The 27,685-nt window shown below is 39.2% G+C and overlaps 1 protein-coding gene across 1 annotated transcript in view; it reads left to right on the plus strand.

Annotated features, from left to right (window-relative positions):
* igdcc3 (immunoglobulin superfamily, DCC subclass, member 3) overlaps positions 1-27,685 on the plus strand; it is a 290,154-nt gene that overhangs the window by 17,009 nt on the left and 245,460 nt on the right. Inside the window, exon 2 of the mRNA XM_062030995.1 lies at positions 26,797-27,102. Within this exon, the coding sequence (XP_061886979.1) occupies positions 26,797-27,102 (306 nt within the window). The remainder of the gene's footprint in view (positions 1-26,796; positions 27,103-27,685) is intronic.

Below are 27,685 nucleotides of genomic sequence, written 5' to 3' on the forward strand. Positions count from 1 at the left end.
ATGACCGGGTCCCCCGGGAGATCTTGTGGGAGGTGCTGAGGGAGCACGGAGTGAGGGGAACCCTGCTGAGGGCCATCCAATCTCTGCACAACCAAAGCGAGAGTTGTGTCCGGGTGCTTGGATGTAAGTCGGATCCGTTTCCAGTGGGGGTTGGTCTCCACCAGGGCTGCGCTCTGTCACCTATCCTGTTTGTGATTTTCATGGACAGGATTTCTAGGCGGAGTCGTGGCCATGGCGGAGAGGGTATACGTCTCGTGGGGCTAAAGGTTGCGTCACTGCTGTTTGCAGATGATGTGGTCCTGATGGCACCTTCGGTTCGTGACCTTCAGCTCTCACTGGATCGGTTCGCAGCCGAGTGTTCAGCGGCTGGAATGAGGATCAGCATCTCCAAATCTGAGGCCATGGTTCTCAGCAGGAAACCGATGGTTTGTACAGTCCGGGTAGGGGACAGGACTCTGTCCCAGGTGGAGGAGTTTAAGTATCTCGGGGTATTGTTCACGAGTGAGGGAAAGATGGAGAAGGAAATCAGCCGGAGAATCGGAGCAGCTGGGGCAGTATTGCAGTCTCTCTGCCGCACTGTTGTGACGAAACGAGAGCTGAGCCAGAAAGCAAAGCTCTCGGTCTACCGAGCTATCTACATTCCTACTCTCACCTATGGTCATGAAGTGTGGGTCATGACCGAAAGAATAAGATCGCGGATACAAGCGGCTGAAATGAGTTTCCTCAGAAGGGTGGCTGGCATCTCCCTTAGAGATAGGGTGAGAAGTTCAGTCACCCGAGAGAGACTCGGAGTAGAGCCGCTGCTCCTTCGCTTGGAAAGGAGCCAGCTTAGGTGGTTCAGGCATCTCGTGCGGATGCCTCACGAGCGTCTCCCTAGGGAGGTCCTCGTTGCACGTCCCACTGGGAGGACGCCCCGCGGCAGGCCAAGGACCAGATGGGGGGATTACATCTCCTCTCTGGCCTGGGAACGCTTCGGGATTCCCCAGGAGGAAGTCGCAAATGTTGCTCTGGAGAGGGAAGTCTGGGGGTCTCTGCTGGAGCTGTTGACCCCGCGACCCGATTCCGGATAAGCGGTTGAAGATGGATGGATGGATGGATGGATACGTGTTTGTGTTGCTGCAGCCGGCCGAAATACACCACTTCCCACCTACAGCTTTCTTCTTTGCTGTCTCCATTGTTCATTGAACAAATTGCAAAAGATTCACCAACACAGATGTCCAGAATACTGTGGAATTTTGCGATGAAAACAGACGACTTAATAGCTGGCCACAATGTTGTCCCAAAATGTCCTCTACAATCCGTGACGTCACGCACAGGCGTCATCAAACCAAGACGTTTTCAGCAGGATATTTCGCGGGAAATTTAAAATTGCACTTTAGTAATCTAACCCGGCCGTATTGGCATGTGTTGCAACGTTAAGATTTCATAATTGATATATTAACTATCAGACTGCGTGGTCGGTAGTTGTGGGTTTCAGTAGGCCTTTAAAATACTTAATTGTGGTCTACATTACATGTAATGGTTGTTCTTTGGTAAAAAAAAAATGCATAGGTTTTGTTTTACAGACCTATTTTCAAGCCATTGTTTTGCTCCCTTTAAAAACGGTTCGTTTTGAGAGTTGTTAGATGTAAATTAACCTCTCCTCACCACGCCCCCTCACGCTCAGTAAGCATTCGCCCCCGCCCGGCATGAACTTTTTGTCATTTTTTAGCTTTATTGCTTTTTTTGTGCACTATGGACATCGGTGACCGCCACAAGCCATCTGTTTTGAGTGACTTTCCCCACAACACTACATCACAGATGATATTTTTAACATGTAAAGCGACTTTGGGTACTTAGAAAAGCGCTATATAAATCCCAGGTATTATTATTATTATTATTATATAGTGAGACCAGTGGCTCACTGTGTTTGGTTGTCTGCAACAAGGAAGGATTGATTGATTGATTGAGACTTTTATTAGTAGATTGCACAGTACAGTACATATTTTTTTTCTGTCTTGCCTCTGGTGAGGGCGGTCGCATCTTTCTCCGCTCCCTCCTTCCCTGCTTGCTCTCTTTGTTTTTTGTCTTGTCTGAACTATTTTGAAGCCTCTTTTCTTGAGCTGTCCTCAAATCTAAACATCAAAATGAATTTGATCAACTGGACTCTCGACGCAATTGACACAGTCTTTTCGACAAGGAAAAGAGGCTCGGGGGAGCCTGGCTGCCCTGATGGAACCATTGCTGCGGGGTACGTGAGAGATTCCTGGAACACTTGGAGAATCATGTGCCTCTCAGTCCTTTCCATCGAGGACGTGGAAGACATCTACCTATTTGGAGCTGTGATCGCAGGGCATTTGCTGATTGGGCTGGGCATTGCTCTGGTGTATCGTCAAATTCGGAAGACGATGGCAGCCACTCAAGGGGCCAACAGGCTGTTCAACGCAATGGAAGGATTGGGTCGTGCTGTGGGATCACAGACTGGAGCGATTGCTGATTTGAATCGCAAGGTAGATTCCATCTTGATGATGTTACAGAAAGAATAAATTGGAATTGTCAGAGCCAGCATATAGAGCAGGAATGTCATTGTTTTGACTGCTCGAAGAAAAACATCATCTTAATCTACGATTTGACTCCCTCGAATGGCCTTGAGGAACAGGCTGTTTGAAAACACTCCCCCGAGGACTCCTCAAAGATGGACGCTTTTGACCTTTCCCTTTTTTTCAAAAGCACCTGGGTCGGACTCTTGAACTCTTGAACTCTTGGGGCCGGCCTCGGCCCATAAAGACAATCCAACATCTCACCCAATTTAATTGGGCATACATGCACGCACATACCCCTCCCCAAATCAACGCCTTCACCACTGCTTTATTCCTCCGGGGTTGTGGGGGCTGAGCAGCGCTCAACAGCAGCTGCTGGCCTCCAAGGTCCTGTTGGATGACTCTGTTGCGAGTTGTTGTGATTAAATGTACCTTGTTTATGTGTGCCATGCTATGTGAGGTTTTTTTCCTCGGACTCAGTCTGGACCATTCCTGAGGGTCCAGCCTCAGACTGATATTTTTTTTTACTTCCCCCCTCCCCCCAATGTCACCTTTTTCCCACCTTTTTAAGGAGCGCCTAAGTGAGGCTGATCCGTTGGCGGTCCCGTCTTGTCTCCCTGTAACGTATGTCTGCTCTTAGCGGGATTGTGCCGAAAATGTAATTTCAGTTCTTATGTGTCTTGTACATGTAAGAATGGACAATAAAGCTGATTGATTGATTGATTGATTGATTGATATTCCGTACAATTGAACACTAAATGGTAACACCCAAATAAGTTTTTCAACTTGTTTAAGTCGGGGTCCACGTTAATCAATTCATGGTAGGAAACAATGTGAGGAACAAAGCCACGCTGACGTACAGGTCTGGAACTATACACGCTGACTAAAGTTAAACTTATATCGAGTCTATAACATTCTAATGCTAAATCCTGGACATATACATGTAAAAGGCTTTTCTCCTTTATATCATGTAAAATAAAACTCCGCTGCACGGCTACTTCGAGTTGTAAACAGTAGAGGCTGAGGGCTATCTGCTGCGAACGTAATAACTGATTATATAACTTACTCGTCCATTGCCAAACACAGTAGGCCAATCCAATTAAAAAAACGTTTTTAGGAAAATCTTTCTATATCTTGCCGTAGGACGGTGATGCGGTTGTCTTGCATTATAAGGCTAAGCTTGCTACACAACTAATCGAGCTAACATTGCAGAAATATATTTAACACATTTGTAACTTACTGTTGTTACTTACCGTTTCATTATCTTCTCCATTGCCATAAATAGTAGTCACCGAGCCCGCCATTAAAAGTAGCTTGTTGGAAAATCCGTCTTTATACTGGCGCAGGTTTCTGAAGCAGGACACTTTGAAGTGCTTTGCACACCCAGAGACACTTCTTCTGAGTTGTAGGTGCATTGCCACAAATCATAAAAGTAACAAGTAAGGCACTTTTACTTCAGATTAGCCTGAAAGTTTGTGTAGTGACTTGTGCTGGTTAAAACAAACAACAACAGAGCATTTTCGGTTTTCTGTCATACCATAGGGGCGGTATAGCTCGGTTGGTAGAGCGGCTGTACCAGCAACTTGAGGGTTGCAGGTTCGATCCCCGCTTCCACCATCCTAGTCACTGCCGTTGTGTCCTTGGGCAAGACGCTTTACCCACCTGCTCCCAGTGCCACCCACACTGGTTTAAATGTAACTTAGATATTGGCTTTCACAATGTAAAGCGCTTTGAGAAAAAGCGCTATATAAATGTAATTCACTTCACTTCACACTACCATGGGTATGTTGTCGTTCTACAAATGCTAGAACATTAAATAAAATGGCGGATTCACGCAAAGACCTTTGGGTAAGCCTTTACCATATATAGAGCTTTCCGCTGACGTCACGGCTCTAAAAAATGTTACAGGAGAGACAAATTCCAAACAGACTGTTTGGAGAAAGTAGAAAGGAAAGCAAGATTGTTTTATTAATATCTCTGTAATTCCTCTAGGATTGATTTCACATTTCCAGGATTTATGAGGATCCCAAATACACATAAGCAAGTACCATAAGGTTGGAAAAGTTGTTTTTGCATAATAGGGCCCCTATAAACATGCCTCATCAGCAAAATACATTGGTTCTTGACAATAGCATTAGCATTAGATTAGATTGTAATGGTCTGAGTTATGTAAGCAGTAACAGTTACGGCTAAGTAATGTCGTTCATGTTGGTCTTTCCGGAGGTTAATGAAGTGACATGGTGTGACGGTGATGTTTGATTGGTGGAAAACAAGTTAGTATGCATTTTGTGCACCGTGAAGGGCAGTGAGGAGTCTGATTTAGGTGCATTTGTTGGTGTAGATTAAGGCTGACAGTAACCTGTTTGTTCATAAGAAGCTCTACACCGCAGACATGTTTCTGTTTCATTCAAAATATTGGAAGCTCAGTTATGACGTGATTGATCAGTTAATTGGATATTATAAGGGATTTGACCTTAAGTATTTTTTTTAAATCAAGTGTGTCCTAAGGCACCGAACATGATGTCAATACACTAATATGGAAGCTTTTTTGATGATTTAATGACTAATGTTCACTATATCTCTGGTGCCTTTCATAGCAGAGGGCATGGGTTCAATTTTCGACCAGGGTTGCATAAGGAAGGCTAGACTAGGATAGGGTTGAATAAGACAGGACAGGACAGGGTAGGGTAGGATAGGATAGGATAAGATAGGGTCGCACAGAGTCGTGTATAAAGAGAATATGGCCATCTCTTCAATAATTGGTCAAAAGGCACTTACGTGATTACAGGGCGTCATGACTGCTATAACTTTGAGCTGATGCAATGTGTTTGTGGCGCTTCCTCATTACTTTTTCAACTTGTAAAAAGGTCCTGTTGTGCAGCATAGGGCTACTCCACCCATTGGAAATTGTGGAAAGCTTTTACATCGCTTTATCAAAAATCCGGAAAGAAGACACCTATGGGAAGTGAAGGTTTGCAAACTACACTGGAGAGCCACCGATCAGTGTCTTGTGCCAGGAAAATGTCTGCTTTTTGTTCAGGAGAAAACACACAGAAGCTAATACAAATAATAACAGAATAAATGAATATATTTAAGAGATGGTTTGACAAAAAACAACTATTTTTGAATCTCAGTAGAGCTAAGATAATGCAATTCAGTAGAAGAGAAAGTCAAACACAAATACAAATAGACAGACATTGAAAGAGTAAAAGAAACCACATTTTGGGTGTAATAATAGATGCGAAAATGAACAGGGAAGAAATATGTCAATAATGAATAAAGCAAAATATGGTCTGAACCAAAAATCACTCAATACCCTCTAACAGTGTTACCATAGCTGAGTTATTGTAAAGAAATATAGGGAAAAGTACACACAAACAAAAGATCAGTTAGAATAATACATGAGTGATGTATTATTTTATATATTTTATATCAAGTAAAAAAAACTCTGCTGCTACATTTAAAACACTTCATTGTGGTCTACAATACATGTAATGGTTGATCTTTGGTAAAAAACATGTGCATATATTTTGTTTTACAGACCTATTTTCAGACCTGTTGATGTATTTGTAATCATACAGTGATTACAAATACATTGGAGGCAGACACCACTCGAGGTGGGGGAAATAATAGACTTTTAGATGCATCGCAATTCATACATGGACAATTATAGAATCGCTTAGTAAATGTCAATAATCGATAATCAATTTATTTATTATAAATAAAGTAATGCAGACAGTTCTAAAATTTGGCTGACTGCAGCATGCCACCTCACCGAAAGATCCGACCAGCTACTTTACTATCGGGCACTTATCGTCCAGTTTTGCAGACATTTTCATTTATTAAAATAATGTGGGAATTAATTTAACTGTTTCTTATTCCAAATGAATTGTTTGTTTTTTTAGTTGCAAGTAATAAACGCTTTTTCAGTTAAACGAAAATAAATGTAAAACTGCATCTATATACATAAATTAACGATGCCTCAATGATCGATTTTAATTAAATCGTGAGGTGCCCAAAGATTCCCACTTCGAGACACCACAGTTGACATATTTCATACAAAAGTCACAAGTTCTCCCTGATTATTGCCAAAATGAGGGTAATAAGTTATTTTTTTTGACATGGGATAGGAAGGTTTCAGCAGAATGCGTCAAATACGGCCGCAAAATTATACTTTCACGAAATAATAGCATGATTTATTGCAAGTTAATGAGCTGGAGTATGTATAAAACTATAAATAGACGTCTTATTTTGGTATATATCGTCAGAAAAACTAACGTCAGACACAGTCAACACACGGTTGCACATAACACACCTCCTGCTTATTGAACTTAGTGCGCAATAAAGCCCGTATAAATATATATCATTTGATATGACAAATATATACATCTATTACAGTGCATGATGGGTGACATGCAAAACACTCTCTCCACACTTTCCCATGTTTGGCGCATTTTAGCTCCTTGATATTTCCGATTTATTACAAAACTTTAATGAGGTCGTCAGGGAATAAACAAGTTAGGAGTCGAACTTTCACATAGTCTTGATATTCAATGTTTTATCGTTTATACTTTGTATTGCATTGTCATCAGGGTCTGATGGGGGGGTTGTTAAAGTTGAAGTAGTTGAAGTAATGTGTTGTTGTTCCGTCTGTTATAGTTTGCTTTAATCAATGCAAACTGACATGTTATTTTGGTACAAAAGATTGTTGTTACGTCAGAATCAACACTCAGCTGTGTGGCAAAAAAAAAAGCTGTCATTATGTGTGTATTTGTGTAAGTGTGTCTAAAACAGCACAGATAGTTGTAATAAATAATAATTAAAAAAACAACTGATACCAAATTGAAACTGCATGGATATCCATCCATCAATTTTCTACAGGTTATCCCTCTCTGGGTCGCGGGGGTCTGAAGTCTATCCCAGCTGCATTCAGGTGGAAGGCGGGTACACCCTGGACAAGTGGCCATATCATCGCAGACTGTATACATATATATACTATATATACACTGTGTATGTGTCTGTGTATATACAGTCGTGGTCAAAAGTTTACATACACTTGTAAAGGACATAATGTAGTGGTTTTTAACCTTGTTTGAGGTACCGAACCTCACCAGTTTCATATGTGCATTCACCCAAGCCTTCTTTAGTGAAAAATGAAACGTTTTTTATTTTTAATTCAAGACAAAGTTATATGTTTTTTTACTGGTGCACAAAATGAACCGTTCAAAGAACAAAACCAACACAGCGCATAAACTCACAACAAATTACACACCTGCAAATCAGATGGAAAATTAGAGGGAACATTGTTTGGGGGTATCCATAGTACGCCGATAGGGAGAAGTTTTTATTTACAAGATGAGTCGGGTGTGTCTTGACCTCCGCGGCGGAGGCTCCACCGAACCCCTGAGGGTTCGATCAAACTCAGGTTAAGAACCACTGACATACTGTCATGGCTGTCTTGAGTTTCCAATAATTTCTACAACTCTTATTTTTTTGTGATAGAGTGATTGGAGCACATATTTGTTGGTCACAAAAAACATTCACAAAGTTCTTTTTTATGAATTTATTATGGGTCTACTGAAAATGTGACCAAATCTGCTGGGTCAAAAGTATACATACAGCAATGTTAATATTTGGTTACATGTCCCTTGGCAAGTTTCACTGCAATAAGGCACTTTTGGTAGCCATCCACAAGCTTCTGGTTGAGTTTTTGACCACTCCTCTTGACAAAATTGGTGCAGTTCAGCTAAATGTGTTGGTTTTCTGACTTGGACTTGTTTCTTCAGCATTGTCCACACGTTTAAGTCAGGACTTTGGGAAGGCCATTCTAAAACCTTAATTCTAGCCTGATTTAGCCATTCCTTTACCACTTTTGACGTTTGTTTGGGATCATTGTCCTGTTGGAACACCCAACTGCGCCCAAGACCCAACCTCCGGGCTGATGATTTTAGTTTGTCCTGAAGAATTTGGAGGTAATCCTCCTTTTTCATTGTCCCATTTACTCTCTGTAAAGCACCAGTTCCATTGGCAGCGTAAACAGGCCCAGAGCATATTACTACCACCACCATGCATGACGGTAGGAGTGGTGTTCCTGGGATTTAAGGCTCCACCTTTCCTCCTCCAAACATATTACTGGGTATTGTGGCCAAACAGCTCAATTTTTGTTTCATCTGACCACAGAACTTTCCTCCAGAAGGTCTTATCTTTGTCCATGTGATGTCAGTATGTATATAATTTATAATATATATGTATATATACATAAGCAGCTGTATATGAACATAATTTATCCATCTCTAAACGTTTGCTTCTGCTAGCACAGTTGGATCACTTTTCTGTCCCTCTTCTCTGCCTACACAGATGACCTTTACTTATTGATGACCTCAACCTAATTGCATCTTTTGTATGACTCCGCGTTTTGTTGGAAATAAGTTCCCTTGACCTTTTCAAACTTGCTCCCAGACAAGACATCGTATTAGCAGTCTCTGTCATCATTGCCACTGATTCATCAACGTTGCTTTCTGCTGTCCAACACAAGGAAGTGTGCATGTCGCAACGATGAAGCATTAGGGAAATATATGTGGTTCTTTAGTGCACAACACCTGTAACTTCTCAAATAATGATTATAAATGTCCACGGAATGCAGTACCCAAACAAAAAATCCCACGTGTTGTTAACTGTGTCTCTGTGTTTTTTTGTTTTTTTTTGTAATTTGACTGACTTCAAAATAACCCCCAATGGGGCCAAAGAAAGTTCCGGGTGACAGCACTCTTAAAGACTGAAAAAAAAAAAAAAAAGAATTACAAAAAGAAGACAAGTGTCTTCAACAAAGGTAAAAGTGATGTTAAATGTTCAAACATCCACCTTGTTAAGTATTTACCTCCCTGCTTGGCACTCAGCATCAAGGGTTGGAATTGGGAGTTAAATCCCCAAAAATGTTTCCCGGGCGCGGCCACCGCTGCTGCTCACTGCTCCCCTCACCTCCCAGGGGGTGGAACAAGGGGATGGGTCAAATGCAGAGGATAATCTCACCACCCCTAGTGTGTGTGTGTGTGTGTGTGTGTGTGTGTGTGACAATCATTGGTACTTTATTTTGATACATTTGAGATATTTTGAGATATGAGCTGTCTTTCGGCTTTTTGTCATGCTTTAATTTGCGAACATAAATTTGAGTTAAAAGCCTCCCCATCGCTAGAGGGCATTGTGATTGCCAGAATGAACACCGTAAGATCCGCCCCTAAACATCCAGTCTTACTCACTAGCATTAACTCATAGCTAGAGCTTGACATAACTTTGTTTCATAAGAGCCAACACAAAAAGTGAGTGTGAAAGACAATGCTCAGAAGAAGCGAATCATATTCACTGAATTAAAGAAAGGAATATTCAGAAAAACTTGTGGTTGACTTGGTGGTGCTCGTCGACTCAGCACCATGCTGAAACAGAAAGAGACAGCTTTTGTGCTAGCGAGGACGTTAAAACAATATCTAAACGGCGGACATTAATCCATGAAAATATGGAGAAGCTGTTGACCTGAAGCAGTTTAAAGGACATACCATAGAAGTGCGTTCTGCGAAATATAAACGACCAGCCATCAGAGCGGCACTAGTTATGCAAGCTCCCCTTATAAAGGCATGATGTTACGAATTCAAATTGTGGTGTTTTGGCGGTGTTTTGAGTTAATAATTAAAAAAACAAATTGAGCTCGTAAGTTCAGAGTATTTCACATTTTTCAGCGTGTGAAAGTATAATTATTCAACTATTGTTAATATTTTTGGGTAATACTTCGATTTTCAGTGGTACCTCAAAAATTTGAGTTGCAAGCATCCCTGCAGTTAGTTGGCGTAGCAAATGTCATAGTGAACGCCGTAAATTGCGGCCAAAACATCTGATCTTACTTGTTAGCATTAGCTTATAGTCAGAGATCGACATAACTATACCAACCATAAGAAGGAAGAACTTAGTGCGAAGGACAGCGCTGAGAAGAAGAAATTAATTATATTCATTAAATTAAAGACAGACATCATCAAAAATATGACGAGCCTGTCGCCAACCTGGCGAAGCAAATCGATTGTATCACTGCTCAGCTGCACCACACTGAAGCATAATGAGCCTAACGCCAGCCAAGAATGTTAAATTAATATCTAAACTGTGATGATCCACTGCCGGATCATATTTTCTTTATGTTTAGGATTCCCTTAGTTCTATTTTTCAGCACCCAGGTTTGTGTTTCTTGTTTGCCATGCGTGCTGATTATTTTCACCTGCCTCTGATTAGTGGTCGCGTCCACCTCCCCTGTTCCGTGGTCGCCCGCCTCGCCAGCTGCAGCGGCGTTCGACTCGCCACCGCCACCTGACTCGTCTCCGGTGGATTCGGGGACACTTGGCCTGGCGACCCACCACAATGTCCTCCCGCCACTCTCCCGTGACTTTTAAACTGGATCTGTTTTTTTTCTTGGGACCACTGGAATCTGTCCTTTAAGGTGGGGGGTACTGTAATGATCCCCTGCCTGGATCATGTTTTCTATGTGTTTAGGATTCCCTTAGTTCTGTTTTTCGGTACCCGGGTTTGTGTTTCTTGGTTGCCACGGGTGCTGATTATTTTCCCCTGCCTCTGATTAGTGGTCAAGATGCTCACCTGCTCCCGGGCACTAATCAGAAAACTATTTATTCCAGCCTGTCGCCATACTTGGTCTGGCTGTTTTGTTTGCTTCACGCAACAGTTACGTTTGATGATTCTTGTTTCTATACTAAGCTTTTCCTTTAGCTTTTCCTTTAGCTTTCCCATGGCTTCCCGTGCTATCTTCAAGCTTGTTCTATTTGTTTGTATTCTTGACTGATTTATGGAAAATACATCATTTTCCTACCTGGACACTGCTTCCGGAGGTCCGTCTGCATCTTGGGGAAACTATCCGTGCATTAACATGTGACCCAACCGTGACATAAACATTAGACAGAGAAAAAGTTTCCTCAGGACACAGATCACATCATTTAACGTGGCCCGCTAAAGCCTTAAATTAATATGCGTCAATGAAGTACTTTCTCTTTTGTTACTAAATGTATTCATTCTTTCCATTTTGGTAGAAAAAATACATGTATTGCATATCTTTTAAACTTTAATATTTTATATTAATGCAACAAATATTATACTATCATACATTTCACACTTTTTTTAGTTAAAATAATTGAAATAATGATAATAGATAGATATTTATGATTTCAAAGCATGTTACCCATCAAATTGCACACTATAAAAATGAAAATAGATTTTATGGTAAAAAAAAAAACCTGGCAGCTCAGTTGCCAGAGTTTTACTGTAAAAAAAACTATAATACCGTGTTTCTATTGACAGTAATATGTTTTAAAAAACACTGTAAATGTTACGGTAAAATTGTGACTGAGCTGCAAAATGTAAGTTTTTTTTTTTACAGTTTATCCAAAAAAACCTAACAATCAAATGTATAGGCAATTGTATAATAATAACATTGGGTGAACCACTCTACCTTTATATTGATAAATTGTTCATGTTACCAGCGGCCCTAGAGCAGTGGTTCTCAACCTTTTTTCAGTGATGTACCCCCTGTGAACATTTTTTTAATTCAAGTACCCCCTAATCAGAGCAAAGCATTTTTGGTTGAAAAAAAGAGATAAAGAAGTAAAATACAGCACTATGTCATCAGTTTCTGATTTATTAAATTGTATAACAGTGCAAAATATTGTTCATTTGTTGTGGTCTTTCTTGAACTATTTGGAAAAAAAGATATAAAAATAACTAAAAACTTGTTGAAAAATAAACAAGTGATTCAATTATGAATACAGATTTCTACACATAGAAGTAATCATCAACTTAAAGTGCCCTCTTTGGGGATTGTAATAGAGATCCATCTGGATTCATGAACTTAATTCTAAACATTTCTTCACAAAAAAATAAATCTTTAACATCAATATTTATGGAACATGTCCACAAAAAATCTAGCTGTCAACACTGAATATTGCATTGTTGCATTTCTTTTCACAGTTCTTTTTGACAGACATTTAAAAAACATCTCACATACCCCTTGGCATACCTTCAAGTACCCCCAGGGGTACGCGTACCCCCATTTGAGAACCACTGCCCTATGGCATGTTTGTCCATAAGCTGTGTGCTTCTAGGGATGACCTTTTTGCAGAACGAACTCTGATATTAACAAAAGAAACAATAATGAAATACAAAACTATGTCTGTCTGTAAATAAATAAAAAAAAGGCAGCCATAACTGCAATGTGGCCCTCAGTGAAAACGGGTTCGACGCCCCTGCTTTAGAATTTCACTCTCCTAGGTAAATACTGTACTTTAATATTACATGATTTCATAAAACTACTGTTAGTACTGTTAGTAGTACATTCTATTGTAATGTTTTTTTTCACAGTATTTATTATCTAAAATAATTTTTATTCTTTTTTAAAAGGCCTGTTACACATAAAAATGGTGCAGTTTTGCACCAATTGATTTCAATTAATTTCAATGAGAGATGTTGATTTTACATCCAAGTGTTTTGAGTTAAGAGCTCTGTCACAGAACCAATTAACTTCGTAAGTTGAGGTACTACTGTATATTCTTTTTTATGAGAAAAAATGCTTAGGTTTTCATACGATTCTGTCTTCACCCGACCTTTCAAAACGATTACAATCAAAAACTGAGGTACCGATTTCCTTCAGAGTGTCATTTATGCAGGCTGTAGTGGATTTTTGTTCCCACTGGCTGCTTCCACTGTGATAGTAGGGAGAGGAAAATACACCTTAGTGTCTGGAGCATCATTTTCTTAAAAGAGCACAGCAGAATCTGCACCTGCCAGCTAAGGGTTAACGATTTCTACTACCACCCCCTTGTTTTTCACAAGTGGCAGCACTGAAGTGTCTCTGATCCTCTGGTCCTTCGCCTTACTGTACTTGAGAGGGAAATAGGAGGGTAGAGAAAAGGAGCAAGGATAATATCCTGAAGTCTTTATGTGATCATCGCGCTCGCTGCTCAGTCCGTTTTGTTCTCTCAAACAAATTGAAAGTATTGAAAGGTTCTCTGTTTTGACCCGTGTGTCCCCAACCCCACCCCCTATGCTGCCCTCCACCAGCCCTATCCCCTCCCACCAGATTCCAGGGCCTGGGGGCAGAGACTGGTAGTGCTTAGTCCATCAGCAGCTGAAACATGATACCCAGAGAGCCCGTTAAGACGGTTAAGCTCCTCTTTTATAGAACCGAGTCAGTTTAGGCTGTTTACATTCCTTATTTATTGTTGCCAGCCCATCTGTGGCCACTGAGATATCACAAGTAAGGTATTTTAGCTGTGTTATGAAAAGGAAATCCTTACCTCAAACAATATTCCAGGGATATGATGGTTTTTAGGAAAAATAAAATATTCCTGACTGAACCTTTCAGCTGTTTTAGTACACATATTCAAGGTTATCTGTAGGTTTGGGTCTATGTGTAGTACAAGAGTGCACATGCATTGGCTGGGTTCAAACTATAAATGACTTTAGCCCTTAGGTACACTAACACACACAAAGTGTTTCATTGCCATAAGTTATATGCCACACATACATACTTCCTGTTTGTTTGCATGCAAAGGTCAATATGGATTTGATTACCGAGGCTCCATGCTACTGCAGTACTTGATTAATAACCAAGAATGACTCAGATCAAATGAACAATTTTGTTAAAATACTGAAACATGCGAGTAGATCCAATCGATCGCAACTGGACTGCTTGGTTTGTCTTGGAAGACGTTTCGCCGCTCATCCGAGTAGGCTTCATCAGTTCATGCTCAGACTTATATTGGTCAGATCTAGTCCAGCAGCTGGTGCAAAACCCCCAAATATGTATACACCAAAAGTTGCGATCGATTAAATGCCCTGAGATTACAATGACCTGGATGAATGAGAACCTTCGTAGACATGCGAGTAGATCCATTTCAAAAGCTGGACTGAAATTAATCAATCTGTAACCAAGGTCTTTACCAGAGATTTCGCGACCCCCAAGGGATCCGCAGCGATACTGCAGGAGGGTTGTGGATTTTTCAAAAAATACATTTTATTAACTATGCATTGACATTGCTTTATAAAATGGCTACTTGCCAACATGAATAAATATATATAGTGTATATATATATAAACTGTAATATAGTGTATGGTTATAATAATTTTAGCATTTAAGATATTTAGCTATTCGCGCTCAAGTTGCAAGCTAGTGATTGGCGGTACTAGCTGCCAGCTTGCAATTAGCACTCTATTATATAGCGGCACTATACTGTATTTTTGGAATATCTTAGTATTGTACAATAACAAAGTACCTATAGGATACATTTTATTTAAAACACACGTTTTTTTTACAAAATATTTAAGTAGGGGGTCCCCGTTCCATCTCTCCATCAATTTGGGGGTCCATTACCTGGAAAACGTTGAAGACCCCAGATCTAGGATAATAGGAACAATAGAATATACCCTTAATTTTAAATTAAATTCTGTCATGGCCTGTCAATACTGGCCATGTACTGTCTTGTTTTTGTTGTATGTAATCAAACTGTATTTATAAAGAGCTTTTCATACATAAAATAATGCAACACAAAGTGTTGCATTTATCGGACAATACTCCGGTGACCCACATCTCCCATATTCGCACACACATGCACTCTCACACATAGGGATGTCCAATAAATGCTTTAAAATGTAATATCGGAAATTATCGGTATCGGTTTCTAAATTATCGGTATCGGTTTCAAAAAGTAAAATTTATGACTTTTTAAAACGCCGCTGTGTACACGGACGTAGGGAGAAGTACAGAGCGCCAATAAACCTTAAAGGCACTGCCTTTGCGTGCAGGCCCAATCACATAATATCTACGGCTTTTCACACACACAAGTGAATGCAAGGCATACTTGGTCAACAGCCATACAGGTCACACTGACGGTTGACGTATAAACAACTTTAACACTGTAACAAATATGCGCCACACTGTGAACCCACACCAAACAAGAAGGACAAACACATTTCGGGAGAACATCCGCACCGTAACACAACATAAACATGACAGAACAAATACCCAGAACCCCTTGCAGCACTAAGTCTTCCGGGACGCTACAATATTACCTCCACCTCAACCTCCTCATGCTCTCTCAGGGAGAGCATGTCCCAAATTCCAAGCTGCCGTTTTGAGGCATGTTAAAAAAAATAATGCACTTTGTGACTTCAATAACAAATATGGCAGTGCCATGTTTGCATTTTTTTACATTGTTTAATGCATCCAGCGGGGCATCACAACAAAATTAGGCATAACAATGTGTTAATTCCACGACTGTATAAATCTGTATAGGTTGATATCGGAATCGGTAATTAAGAGTTGGACAATATCGGAATATCGGATATCGGCAAAAAAGCCATTATCGGACTTCTCTACTCACACACATACCTTATACGCAGGCATGCATACGCACGCACACAAACAAATGAGTGCATGGTTGAGTACAGAGGAGACAGGTGAGTAAACACTATCACAGGAGCAATCTGCACCAGGAGATCACCAGACCACGGCCACCAGGAGGCTGACACAAAGCGCCCCCACAGCAATGGCCGATAACCCCTGATGCAGAGGGCTTCCTCTGAGGAACGCTAGAAAGTAAAAATAATAAAACATGTAAAATAGTAAGAAACATGAGTAGACATAAAGGATACAATAAAAATGAAACATATGAAGATGAACAAATAAATATACACTACCGTTCAAAAGTTTGGGGTCACCCAAACAATTTTGTGGAATAGCCTTCATTTCTAAGAAGAAGAATAGACTGTAGAGTTTCAGATGAAAGTTCTCTTTTTCTGGCCATTTTGAGTGTTTAATTGACCCCACAAATGTGATGCTCCAGAAACTCAATCTGCTCAAAGGAAGGTCAGTTTTGTAGCTTCTGTAACGAGCTAAACTGTTTTCAGATGTGTGAACATGATTGCACAAGGCTTTTCTAATCATCAATTAGCCTTCTGAGCCAATGAGCAAACACATTGTACCATTAGAACACTGGAGTGATAGTTGCTGGAAATGGGCCTCTATACACCTATGTAGATATTGCACCAAAAACCAGACATTTGCAGCTAGAATAGTCATTTACCACATTAGCAATGTATAGAGTGTATTTCTTTAAAGTTAAGACTAGTTTAAAGTTATCTTCATTGAAAAGTACAGTGCTTTTCCTTCAAAAATAAGGACATTTCAATGTGACCCCAAACTTTTGAACGGTAGTGTATATAAATAAAGACATCTAAATAAAATATTGCATAACTAAAAATATAGAAAGTAAAGTACAAATGACTTCGATACGATTATTAAATATTAGGTAAAATCCTAATCAAAAAGGTTTGTCTTAAGCCTGCTCTTAAAACATGAACGTTCTCTGCAGCCCGACAAGCTGTTCCATAGACGGGGGCCATAATAGTGGAAAGATGCCATCCCGTGACTTTGTGTCCTGGCTTTTGGAATGATTAGGAGATGAGTGCCGCAGGATCTTAGTGTCTTCGAGGGTTCTTAGGGTTGAAGAAAATCGGAAAGATAAGAACGCCCAATATTATAAAACATTTATAAACCATAAGAAAAACCTAAAAACACACGGGACCCAGCGCAGAGATTTTAAAACTGGTGTAATGTGGGCCTGCCTTTTTGTCTTCGTCAGAACACGACCAGCTGAATTCTGGAGTGGTTGTAAAGGTGCAAAAAGCTTTTTAGAAAGACCGGAAAGCAGGGCGTAACAGTAATCTGTACGACTCGTAATAAAAGCATGCATTAGCATCTCTGTGTTGCCCTACAAGAGAATTGGGCGAACTCTGGCTATATTCTTAAAGGCCTACTGAAACCCACTACTACCGACCACGCAGTCTGATAGTTTATATATCAATGATGAAATCTTAACATTGCAACACATGCCAATACGGCCGGGTTAACTTATAAAGTGCAATTTTAAATTTCCCGCTAAACTTCCGGTTGAAAACGTCTATATATGATGACGTATGCGCGTGACGTCAATCGTTGAAACGGAAGTATTGGTACCCCATTGAATCCTATACAAAAAAGCTCTGTTTTCATCTCAAAATTCCACAGTATTCTGGACATCTGTGTTGGTGAATCTTTTGCAATTTGTTAAATGAACAATGAAGACTGCAAAGAAGAAAGTTGTAGGTGGGATCGGTGTATTAGCGGCTGGCTGTAGCAACACAACCAGGAGGACTTAGACTTGGATAGCAGACGCGCTATCCGACGCTAGCCGCCGACCGCACGGATGATCGGGTGAAGTCCTTCGTCCTTCCGTCGATCGCTGGAACGCAGGTGAGCACGGGTGTTGATGAGCAGATGAGGGCTGGCTGGCGTAGGTGGAGCGCTAATGTTTTTATCATAGCTCTGTGAGGTCCCGTTGCTAAGTTAGCTTCAATGGCGTCGTTAGCAACAGCATTGTTAAGCTTCGCCAAGCTGGGAATTATTAACCGTGTATTTACAGGTCCATGGTTTAATAGTATTGTTGATCTTCTGTCTATCCTTCCAGTCAGGGATTGATTCATTTTGTTTCTATCTGCATTTGAGCCCGATGCTATCACGTTAGCTCAGTAGCTAAAGAGCTTCGCCGATGTATTGTCGTGGAGATAAAAGTCACTGTGAATGTCCATTTCGCGTTCTCGACTCTCATTTTCAAGAGGATATAGTATCCGAGGTGGTTTAAAATACAAATCTGTGATCCACAATAGAAAAAGGAGAAAGTATGGAATCCAATGAACCCTTGTACCTAAGTTACGGTCAGAGCGAAAAAAAGATACGTCCTGCACTGCACTGTAGTCCTTCACTCTCACTTTCCTCATCCACAAATCTTTCAGCCTCGCTCAAATTAATGGGGTAATCGTCGCTTTCTCGGTCCAAATCTCTCTCGCTGCATTGTAAACAATGGGAAAATGTGAGGAGTCCTTCCTCCGGTGACGTCACGCTACTTCCGGTAGGGGCAAGGCTTTTTTTTATCAGCGACCAAAAGTTGCGACCTTTATCGTCGTTGTTCTCTACTAAATCCTTTCAGCAAAAATATGGCAATATCGCGAAATGATCAAGTATGACACATAAAATGGATCTGCTATCCCCGTTTAAATAAAAAAATGTCATTTCAGTAGGCCTTTAAGATGATAAAAACCTGTTGTCGTCATTTTTTTACATGTGGTATAAAACTAAGGTCAGAGTCGAAAACAACGTCCAGATTTTTCACTGATGCAGTTAAAGACAATGATTGTAGTTTCGATATCACTCAGGACCAATGACTAAAACTTCAGGTTAAGCTGTAAAAAGTTATCTGCCATCCAGGATTTAATTTCTAAAATGGCTGATGACAGAGCCAAGTGGAATCATGTAAATATTAAAAATTGATACGTATTGATGGCTTAGGTTAGTGTTTAGTTCTATGTTGGTGATTTAGCTTCTGTTTTCAGGAATCCTTGGTTACGTTTGTTTGCTAAGAGCCCTGATGGTATGCACCTGCTTCTGATTAGCGATCACGAGACCCGCCGGCCTCTGATCGCTAATCAGAGAGCTTTTTATGCGAGCGTCACCCAGTTTTCCTCGCTGACCAATCGTTGACTTCATGCGACTGTCGATGTTGGCTTACACTTCTAAGTCTTTTCATGCTATCCTACGAGCCACGTTTTTTGCCTTGAGTTTCACGTGTGTTTACCAGCGGCACATCTTTTTTTTTGTATTTTACCTTGTGATTGATATTAAAACCTGTCTTTCCTGCAAGCTGCCCAAAGTCATCCGCATCTTTCGGATTACAAACACTTCCCAACATGCTAGCTTACAACAATCTTGATGTTTAACAAAGAACTGACATTTATTTGTGGCGGTTGCAGGTTAAAGACGTGTGGTCTAAAGCCAGGGATTCTCAAACTGTGGTGCGTGTACTACTAGTGGTACGTGGGCTCCATGTAGTGGTAAACCAAAGAATCACTTGATTAAATATTCAGACAAAGTGTTACTGTTCAAACTGTGTGTAATCTTACAGTTGCCAAAATATTATATCATCAAAAAGCGACATCAGTGTGTAAAGGATATCACCAAATGTGCTCAGGAACACTTCAGAAAACCACTGTCAGTAACTACAGTTTGTCGCTACATCTGTAAGTGCAAGTTAAAACTCTACTATGCAACGCGAAAGCCATTTATCAACAACACCCAGAAACGCTGCCGGCTTTGGTGGGCCCGATCTCATCTAAGATGGACTGACGCAAAGTGGAAAAGTGTTCTCTGGTCTGACGTGTCCACATGTCCAATTGTTTTTGAAAACTGTGGACGTCGTGTCCTCCGGACTAAAGAGGAAAAGAACCATCCGGACTGTTATAGGCGCAAAGTTCAAAAGCCAGCATCTGTGATGGTATGGGGTGTTTTAGTGCCCAAGGTATGGGTAATTTACACATCTGTGAAGGCAGCATTAATGCTGAAAGGTACATACAGGTTTTGGAGCAACATATGTTGCCATTCAAGCAACGTCTTTTTCATGGACGCCCCTGCTTATTTCAGCAAGACAATGCCATGCCCCATTCTGCACGTGCTACAACAGCGTGGCTTCGTAGTAAAATAGTGCGGGAACTAGACTGGCCTGCCTGTAGTCCAGACCTGTCTCCCATTGAAAATGTGTGGCGCAATATGAAGCCGAAAATTCCACAACGGAGACCCCGGACTGTTGAATAACTTAAGCTGTACATCAAGCAAGAATGGGAAAGAATTCCACCTGAAAAGCTTGAAAAATTGGTCTCCTCAGTTCCCAAACGTTTACTGAGTGTTGTTAAAAGGAAAGTAACACAGTGGTAAAAATGCCCCTGTGCCAACTATTTTGCAATGTGTTGCTGCCATTAAATTCTAAGTTAATGATTATTTGCAAAAAAAAAGACGTTTCTCAGTTCGAACATTAAATATCTTGTCTTTGCAGTCTATTCAATTGAATATGCGTTGAAAAGGATTTGCAAATCATTGTATTCTGTTTTTATTTACGATTTACACAACGTGCCAACTTTATTGGTTTTGCGTTTTCCATCCATCCATCCATTTTTCTACCGCTTGTCCCTTTCGGGGTCGCGGGGGGTGATAGAGCCTATCTCAGCTGCATTCGGGCGGAAGGCGGGGTACACGCTGGACAAGTCGCCACTTCATCGCAGGGTTTTGTAGATCAAAAATATGGTGATGGTCTAAAGCAGGGGTCTTCTCCGTTTGAATGCGTATTTAAAGGCATTTACTGTACATTTTGTGGGAAAATTGCAGTGAGAATACAAAAAATATATTTTGGAAAATGTCTGAATCAACATAAAATTTCAGGAGCCCCCTGAAGTACCTCTGCTGACCCCCTGGGGGTTTGCGTAATCCCTGTTGAAGACCTCTGGTCTAAAGTATAAAGGATAACCTGTTGGACTGTCAATGATGGAAGACCTAGTCAGCGACTCCAAAGAAGAAGACTATACTTTCAGATTGGTGTTCATTGCGTCAAGCATCATAACTAAAATATTTTTGGAGGGCTAAATAATGTCATATCTATTAAAAATAACAATGGAATGCCAATATTTGATCAATCAGAGTGTCAGCTCCACCGTGACTGAGAAATGTTACTGAGATTAAGAAAAACATGTTCACGTTTGAACCTTCTGTTTGCTAAATCGTTGCCCAAATAATGTATTTATATTTCTTAAAGTTGTCAAGTAATGCAAAACAGATATTCTGTTGCATGACACAAGTAGTCATCATGACAAGCAAAATTTAGCTGTTGTGGGCTCTTGGCACGCAACCATGATGGTTTCCATAAATTATTGGCACAAAACATTTGTTTTTGTACGATTATTTATCTTAACAAAAAATACTTGTGTGGAAAAGTAATAGTGAGGTTACATAGTGGTTGTGTTTATGCAGCATGGCTGTGTGACATCCAAACATTTGCACTCCCATGTGTAAAATCCCAAAGTCTAACGGTATTTAAAAATAATTTAATAATTTCATAGATTCATAACATTACACAACAAAAAATTGTGCTACGGTCCTTATTTTGTGGTCTTCAATTTTTAAAAAAAATACTCTGTTGCTGGACATAACCTATTTATACATTTTTATCATTCAAATTACAAATTATCAAAATAAACAAATATGGCCCACCACATTATAACTGCATGTACAATATAACCAAATTAACACAGCTCTATATTTTCATATGTAGGTAAAAAAAATAAAAAAATACAGTACAAACAAAATTAGAGGAATGCTTTTACGTCGTGAAATATATGTTTTGTTATGTATTTTATGTGTTTTTTCATGTGAGCTTTGTGATGATCCGTTGTCCGGATCATGTTTTGTTTTAGTTTAAAGACTCCCTTAGTTTTGTTTCAGCACCCCTGAGTTTGTGTTTTCTTGTTTGCCATGGGTGCTGATTATTTTCACCTGCCTCTGATTAGTGTTTGGTACGGTCCCCTGCTCTCGGGCACTAATTTCTGTAACAGCTTCTTCCCTCAGGCCGTAAGACTCTTGAACGCATCATAATTAAATGATCCCCTCAACTCCCCCAAAATGGATTAACTCGCTGGAATAAAAAAGACAATATAACATACATCCATAAACGTGGACGCATGTGAAAAAGTGCAATTTATTTATCTGTACAGTAATCTATTTATTTATTTATATATATATTTATATATATTTATTTATTTTATATATATATTTATATATTATTTATATATATTTATTTATTTATATATGCACCATATTGCTTTTTTATCCTGCACTACCATGAGCTTATGTAACAAAATTTCGTTCTTATCTGTGCTGTAAAGTTCAAATTTGAATGAAAATAAAAAGGAAGTCTAAGTCTAATCAGAGAGCTATTTATTCCCGCCTTTCGCCACACTCGATCTGGCTGTTTCGTTTGCTCCATGCAACAAGTTACGTTGGTATACCTTTTTGATTCCGGTTCCTGAGCTAAGCTTCGCTATTTGTTTGCTTCAGGCAACATTTACGTTTGGTGATTTTTGCATTCGTGTGCTTGTCTTCGATGCTAAGGCTCTCCGTAGCTTTGCCATAGCTACCCGCGCTATCGGCACGCTTTCCTGTATATTTGCATGAATTATGGAAAATAAATCATTGTCCTACCTCCACGCTGCCTCCGGACTTCTGTCTGCATCTTGGGGAAACGATCCGCGCATTATCATGCGACCTCCCCGTAACAGGTTTGGGCTTTATTTAAGTTTGCCTCTGATCACACGCAGCCTTTTGAATTGTTTCTATGAATACCAATGGTAAAAGTTATGTTTTTATCCCCTGTTGACGCAACTTTTTTGTGCGCAGCAATCTTTATAAATGAGACTGTTGCTTATTAGCTGAATTACGAAGCCTGCCATTACCTATTATATTTGTGGTGGTCCAAATGTATTCCTGGTGGGTCACAGATAAATACATTCATGGCAAAGTATATATAACTAAACTACTAGACCTGTGGTCAGTTAGAGGCCACATGTGTCTGTTTACATGTGTCTGTAGGGGCGTGGCTAAGAGGTGGCGGGAGTGTAACCCGGGTGATGTTGATCTAATGTCATCATATAATTTGCATAATTGGCGATGATGCATACATTTTCTTTAAAAAAGGTTAAACAATTATTATACATATATTTAAGAACAAATATGTTATTGGTTGTTACTGTAGTTTTAATATATGTTTTATATTATATCGTTCTGCTCCATTTTTCAATTCTTACTTGTTTTTTTACGACTACAATGTAACCCAGGCTGCACTTTGTACACTTCTGGTTTATTGAAATATATTATTTCATCCTCCCTGAATGTTGAAATGTAGTTTGCCAAATATATCAGGCATCCTAGATGTTCGCTATTTAGCAGAATTCCGCTATTTTTCTACCGAAAGTGGCATTTTTTAATAGATTTCCGTATAAAACTCGGCTGCTCTCTGGCGCACCGTGGCTAGCTGGCTGCTTAGAGTCAAAGCCACACAGTAGGCCTATTGTAGCCTGCGCTAACTGGCATGTCCACGCTGTCTAAATGTATCTTGTTATTCTGTTTTAACAAGTGGACATCTCACTCTAGAAGGGACAACCTCTCTAGAGAAGTCAATCGTGAATTATATATATTATATATACATATATGCAATTGTTACATGAAGCCATACTTGTGTTTATGCCGGTGTCATATATATATATATATATATATATATATATATATATATATATACAGTGTTTCCCATAAACTGCCAAGATACCTGTGGCGGTGGGGGCGTGGCTATGGGCGTGGTCACCATGACATCATCGAGTAAACTGCATAATATACTACAATGATATGATTTTCTCTAAAAAGGCTCAGAAAATGTATACTTACTAATTAATAATAACAGTTTTGTTTTAAACGTCCATCCATCCATCCATCCATCCATTTTACAATATAATTATAACGCTTTATGTACATATTTATATACAGATTTGAACAATAAGTTATTCACTGAAATATATTTATTAATTGTGGTTCTTACAAAAAATATATCTTATAAAATATAAAAGCTAAAATGTCTCTTAAAGCTCTGCCCCTTTAATTAGTGCATACTAAATAATTCAACTTTAGCCTACTACTACAACCATATTATTTACCAGCAACATAAAGTGAAACAGAGGCAGAGGTGTCCTGCCGCAGTCAGTAACAAATAAACAGAAAACAGTAGTGGTCAAATACAAATAAGGCAACAAGAGAAGTATCCTACACTTCTCTTTTGTAAAGTAAATCTGAACAGACTAAATGGGCATCTACATCAACTATATGATTTGCCTGAGAAGCTGGACATGACCAAAAAAAAAATAATAATAAAAAAAATATTTTTTTTTTTTTTTTTTTTTTTTTTTTAAATTTGTGGCGGACGTAATTATTTCGTGGCGTGCCGCCACAAATAAATGAATGTGTGGGAAACACTGATATATATATATATGGTAACACTTTAGTATGGGGAACACATATTCACCATTAATTAGTTGCTTATTAACATGCAAATTAGTAACAATTTGGCTCTTAAATAGTCATTATTAAGTACTTATTAATACCTTAATCAGCATGGCCTTATTATACAACCAGTAAGCCATTAACTAAGAGTGTTCCCTCAATAACCTCAGAATTATTGCTTATTAGTAACCCTAACCCTAACCCTAAACATAACCCTAACCCTTATATGTTTCCCTAGTGTCCAAATAACTCTAAATTAAGTCTTAGTTATTTCATTATTTATATATGTGTATATACATATGCCCATATATATGTATGTATGTGTATACACTACCGTTCAAAAGTTTGGGGTCACCCAAACAATTTTGTGGAATAGCCTTCATTTCTAAGAACAAGAATAGACTGTCGAGTTTCAGAGGAAAGTTCTCTTTTTCTGGCCATTTTGAGCGTTTAATTGACCCCACAAATGTGATGCTCCAGAAACTCAATCTGCTCAAAGGAAGGTCAGTTTTGTAGCTTCTGTAACGAGCTAAACTGTTTTCAGATGTGTGAACATGATTGCACAAGGGTTTTCTAATCATCAATTAGCCTTCTGAGCCAATGAGCAAACACATTGTACCATTAGAACACTGGAGTGATAGTTGCTGGAAACGGGCCTCTATACACCTATGTAGATATTGCACCAAAAACTAGACATTTGCAGCTAGAATAGTCATTTACCACATTAGCAATGTATAGAGTGTATTTCTTTAAAGTTAAGACTAGTTTAAAGTTATCTACATTGAAAAGTACAGTGCTTTTCCTTCACAAATAAGGACATGTCAATGTGACCCCAAACTTTTGAACGGTTGTGTATATATATATATATATATATATATATGTATAAAATATGTGTATGTATGTGTATATATATGTGTGAATATATTTATGTGCAGTGTTGGGTTAGTTACTGAAAACCAGTAACTAGTTACAGTTACTAGTTACTTTATTTCAAAAGTAACTCTGTTACTAACTCAGTTACTTACACCAAAAAGTAATGCGTTACTGTGAAAAGTAACTATTTAGTTGCTTCTTTTTTTCTTTTTTTTTTTTAAAGCTCCCATTAATGCCCTTTTAGCCTTCATTTCAGTACTGTTATTGCACTGGAGAACAATACAATCTGTTGATCAACTTGACATGCATTTGCATCACTGAACTCTGCTAAGCAATAAAGTCTACATACAACACACAAAGACAAAGATATGTTTCAAAGGGCCAACTTATTTCAGGCCAGAACAAATTGACAAAACTATTTTAAATAGCTGCAACATAACATACATAAGTAACAAACAGCATAATAACAACATAGCTGTAAACCAAATAAGTACTTTAACTTTATTTTTACATACCAAAGCCTAACCAGGCGTTTTTTCTCTCAAGGAATTCTGAAATAAAATCATGTCTGAAGCCCAGAACACTCTACACATTTCCCCAGTTTTAGTTTAGAGATAAGGAAATCCCCTCCTTCCCTCCCCACACCCAGACACCCAGACACACACACAGCGCGCCTCCTCCGTGTGACACAAGAGATTCAGAAGAACGACACCGCAGCGCTGCAATAAAACACACTCAGATCTTCTGTTTCTAGCCGATACTACATAAAAAATAATGTAAAATAACGCAGTAACGCATCATGTAGTAACGGTAACTGAGTTACTGAATATAAAAAATAACGCGTTAGATTACTAGTTACCGCCGAAACTAACGGCGTTACAGTAACAGTACTTTGTAACGCGTTAGTCCCAACACTGTTTATGTGTATATACTGTATATTTGTGTATATATGTATGTAATATATATCTATATATATGTGTATATACGTATGTATGTATATATATGTATATATTGTATGTATACAGTATATATGTGTGTGTATGTATATATGTGTGTGTATGTATATATATATATATATATATATATAAATGTGTGTATGTATATATATATATATAAATATATATATATATATATATATATATATATATATATATATATATATATATATATATATATATATATATATATATATATATATATATATATATATATATATATATATATATATTATTTACTTTTTTTTACTCGTGCTGCCACAAGTAAATGCACATATCGGAAACATTGCAGTGATTCATTTTAGGCTTGTTAAAAAAAGAAGAAAGTTTCACCTCGAGCTATTGCAGTTGGTCTCTTTTAGTCAGGCTACTCAAAAGCCTACATTGTGATCCATGTGTGTTCTTGCAGGTGTGTCATCCGATGCGGAGCTCTCCTTCACCCTGGAGCCCAGTGACATCATTGCGGTGCAGCAGCAGCCCCTCATGCTCCACTGCCAGGTGAACGGCATCCCCCCTATCACAACACAATGGAGGCACAACGGCGTGCTTTTAACTCAGGACCAGTATCACACCACCTTCATCAACGGCTCCCTCCTAATTGGCCACTTCCTGAAGACCAAGTCTGACAACTCGTCTGATGAAGGCGACTACGAGTGTGTGGCCCAGAATTCTTTTGGGTTAGTAGTGAGCAGAAAGGCGCGGGTACAAGCAGCCAGTAAGTCTTTTTGTCTTATTACTTATTACTCAAGTGTTTGTTTTGGTTTGCCTTATCCATATACATATAGAACTCTGAGAAGTTGAACGAGCTAGTCCAAGAGGCTGCTCAATTGTCTGATTTTTTGTGTCCTTAATTACATTTTTGTATTTTGTGATATATCCTCTTGAGAGTCTTCTACAGTGGATGTTTTTGTTTTTTTCATAACAGCACTATTTTGACAATATAATTAATTTAAGATTCTGACAAAGAAATTGAGTGATCAACTCGAGCACTAACAGACCCAAAATATAACATTTGAATATCTATTGAGGAACATTTAAACAGAACACATTTTAATGTACAGGCCTCATTTATTGCGGCTTACCTGACACATGAAACATCACAAATTGGAGGGAGTGCACTCTCTACTCTAGCCGCCAGATGGCAGTAGTGTTGAATATCTTCAAATGTGTTTTGTGGCATTTCCGACTTTGACCACGGCGTCAGTTGCTCTGTCGCGTGGCACTTTTCATAATTTTCAGCAGACTGCATTGCAAAATGGTTAGTCCCTGCCCCTCTTCCTCTCACGTGAGACCCATCT

This window comes from Entelurus aequoreus, linkage group LG02 (assembly GCF_033978785.1).
Source record: "Entelurus aequoreus isolate RoL-2023_Sb linkage group LG02, RoL_Eaeq_v1.1, whole genome shotgun sequence".
In the NCBI taxonomy this organism is placed as follows: domain Eukaryota; kingdom Metazoa; phylum Chordata; class Actinopteri; order Syngnathiformes; family Syngnathidae; genus Entelurus; species Entelurus aequoreus.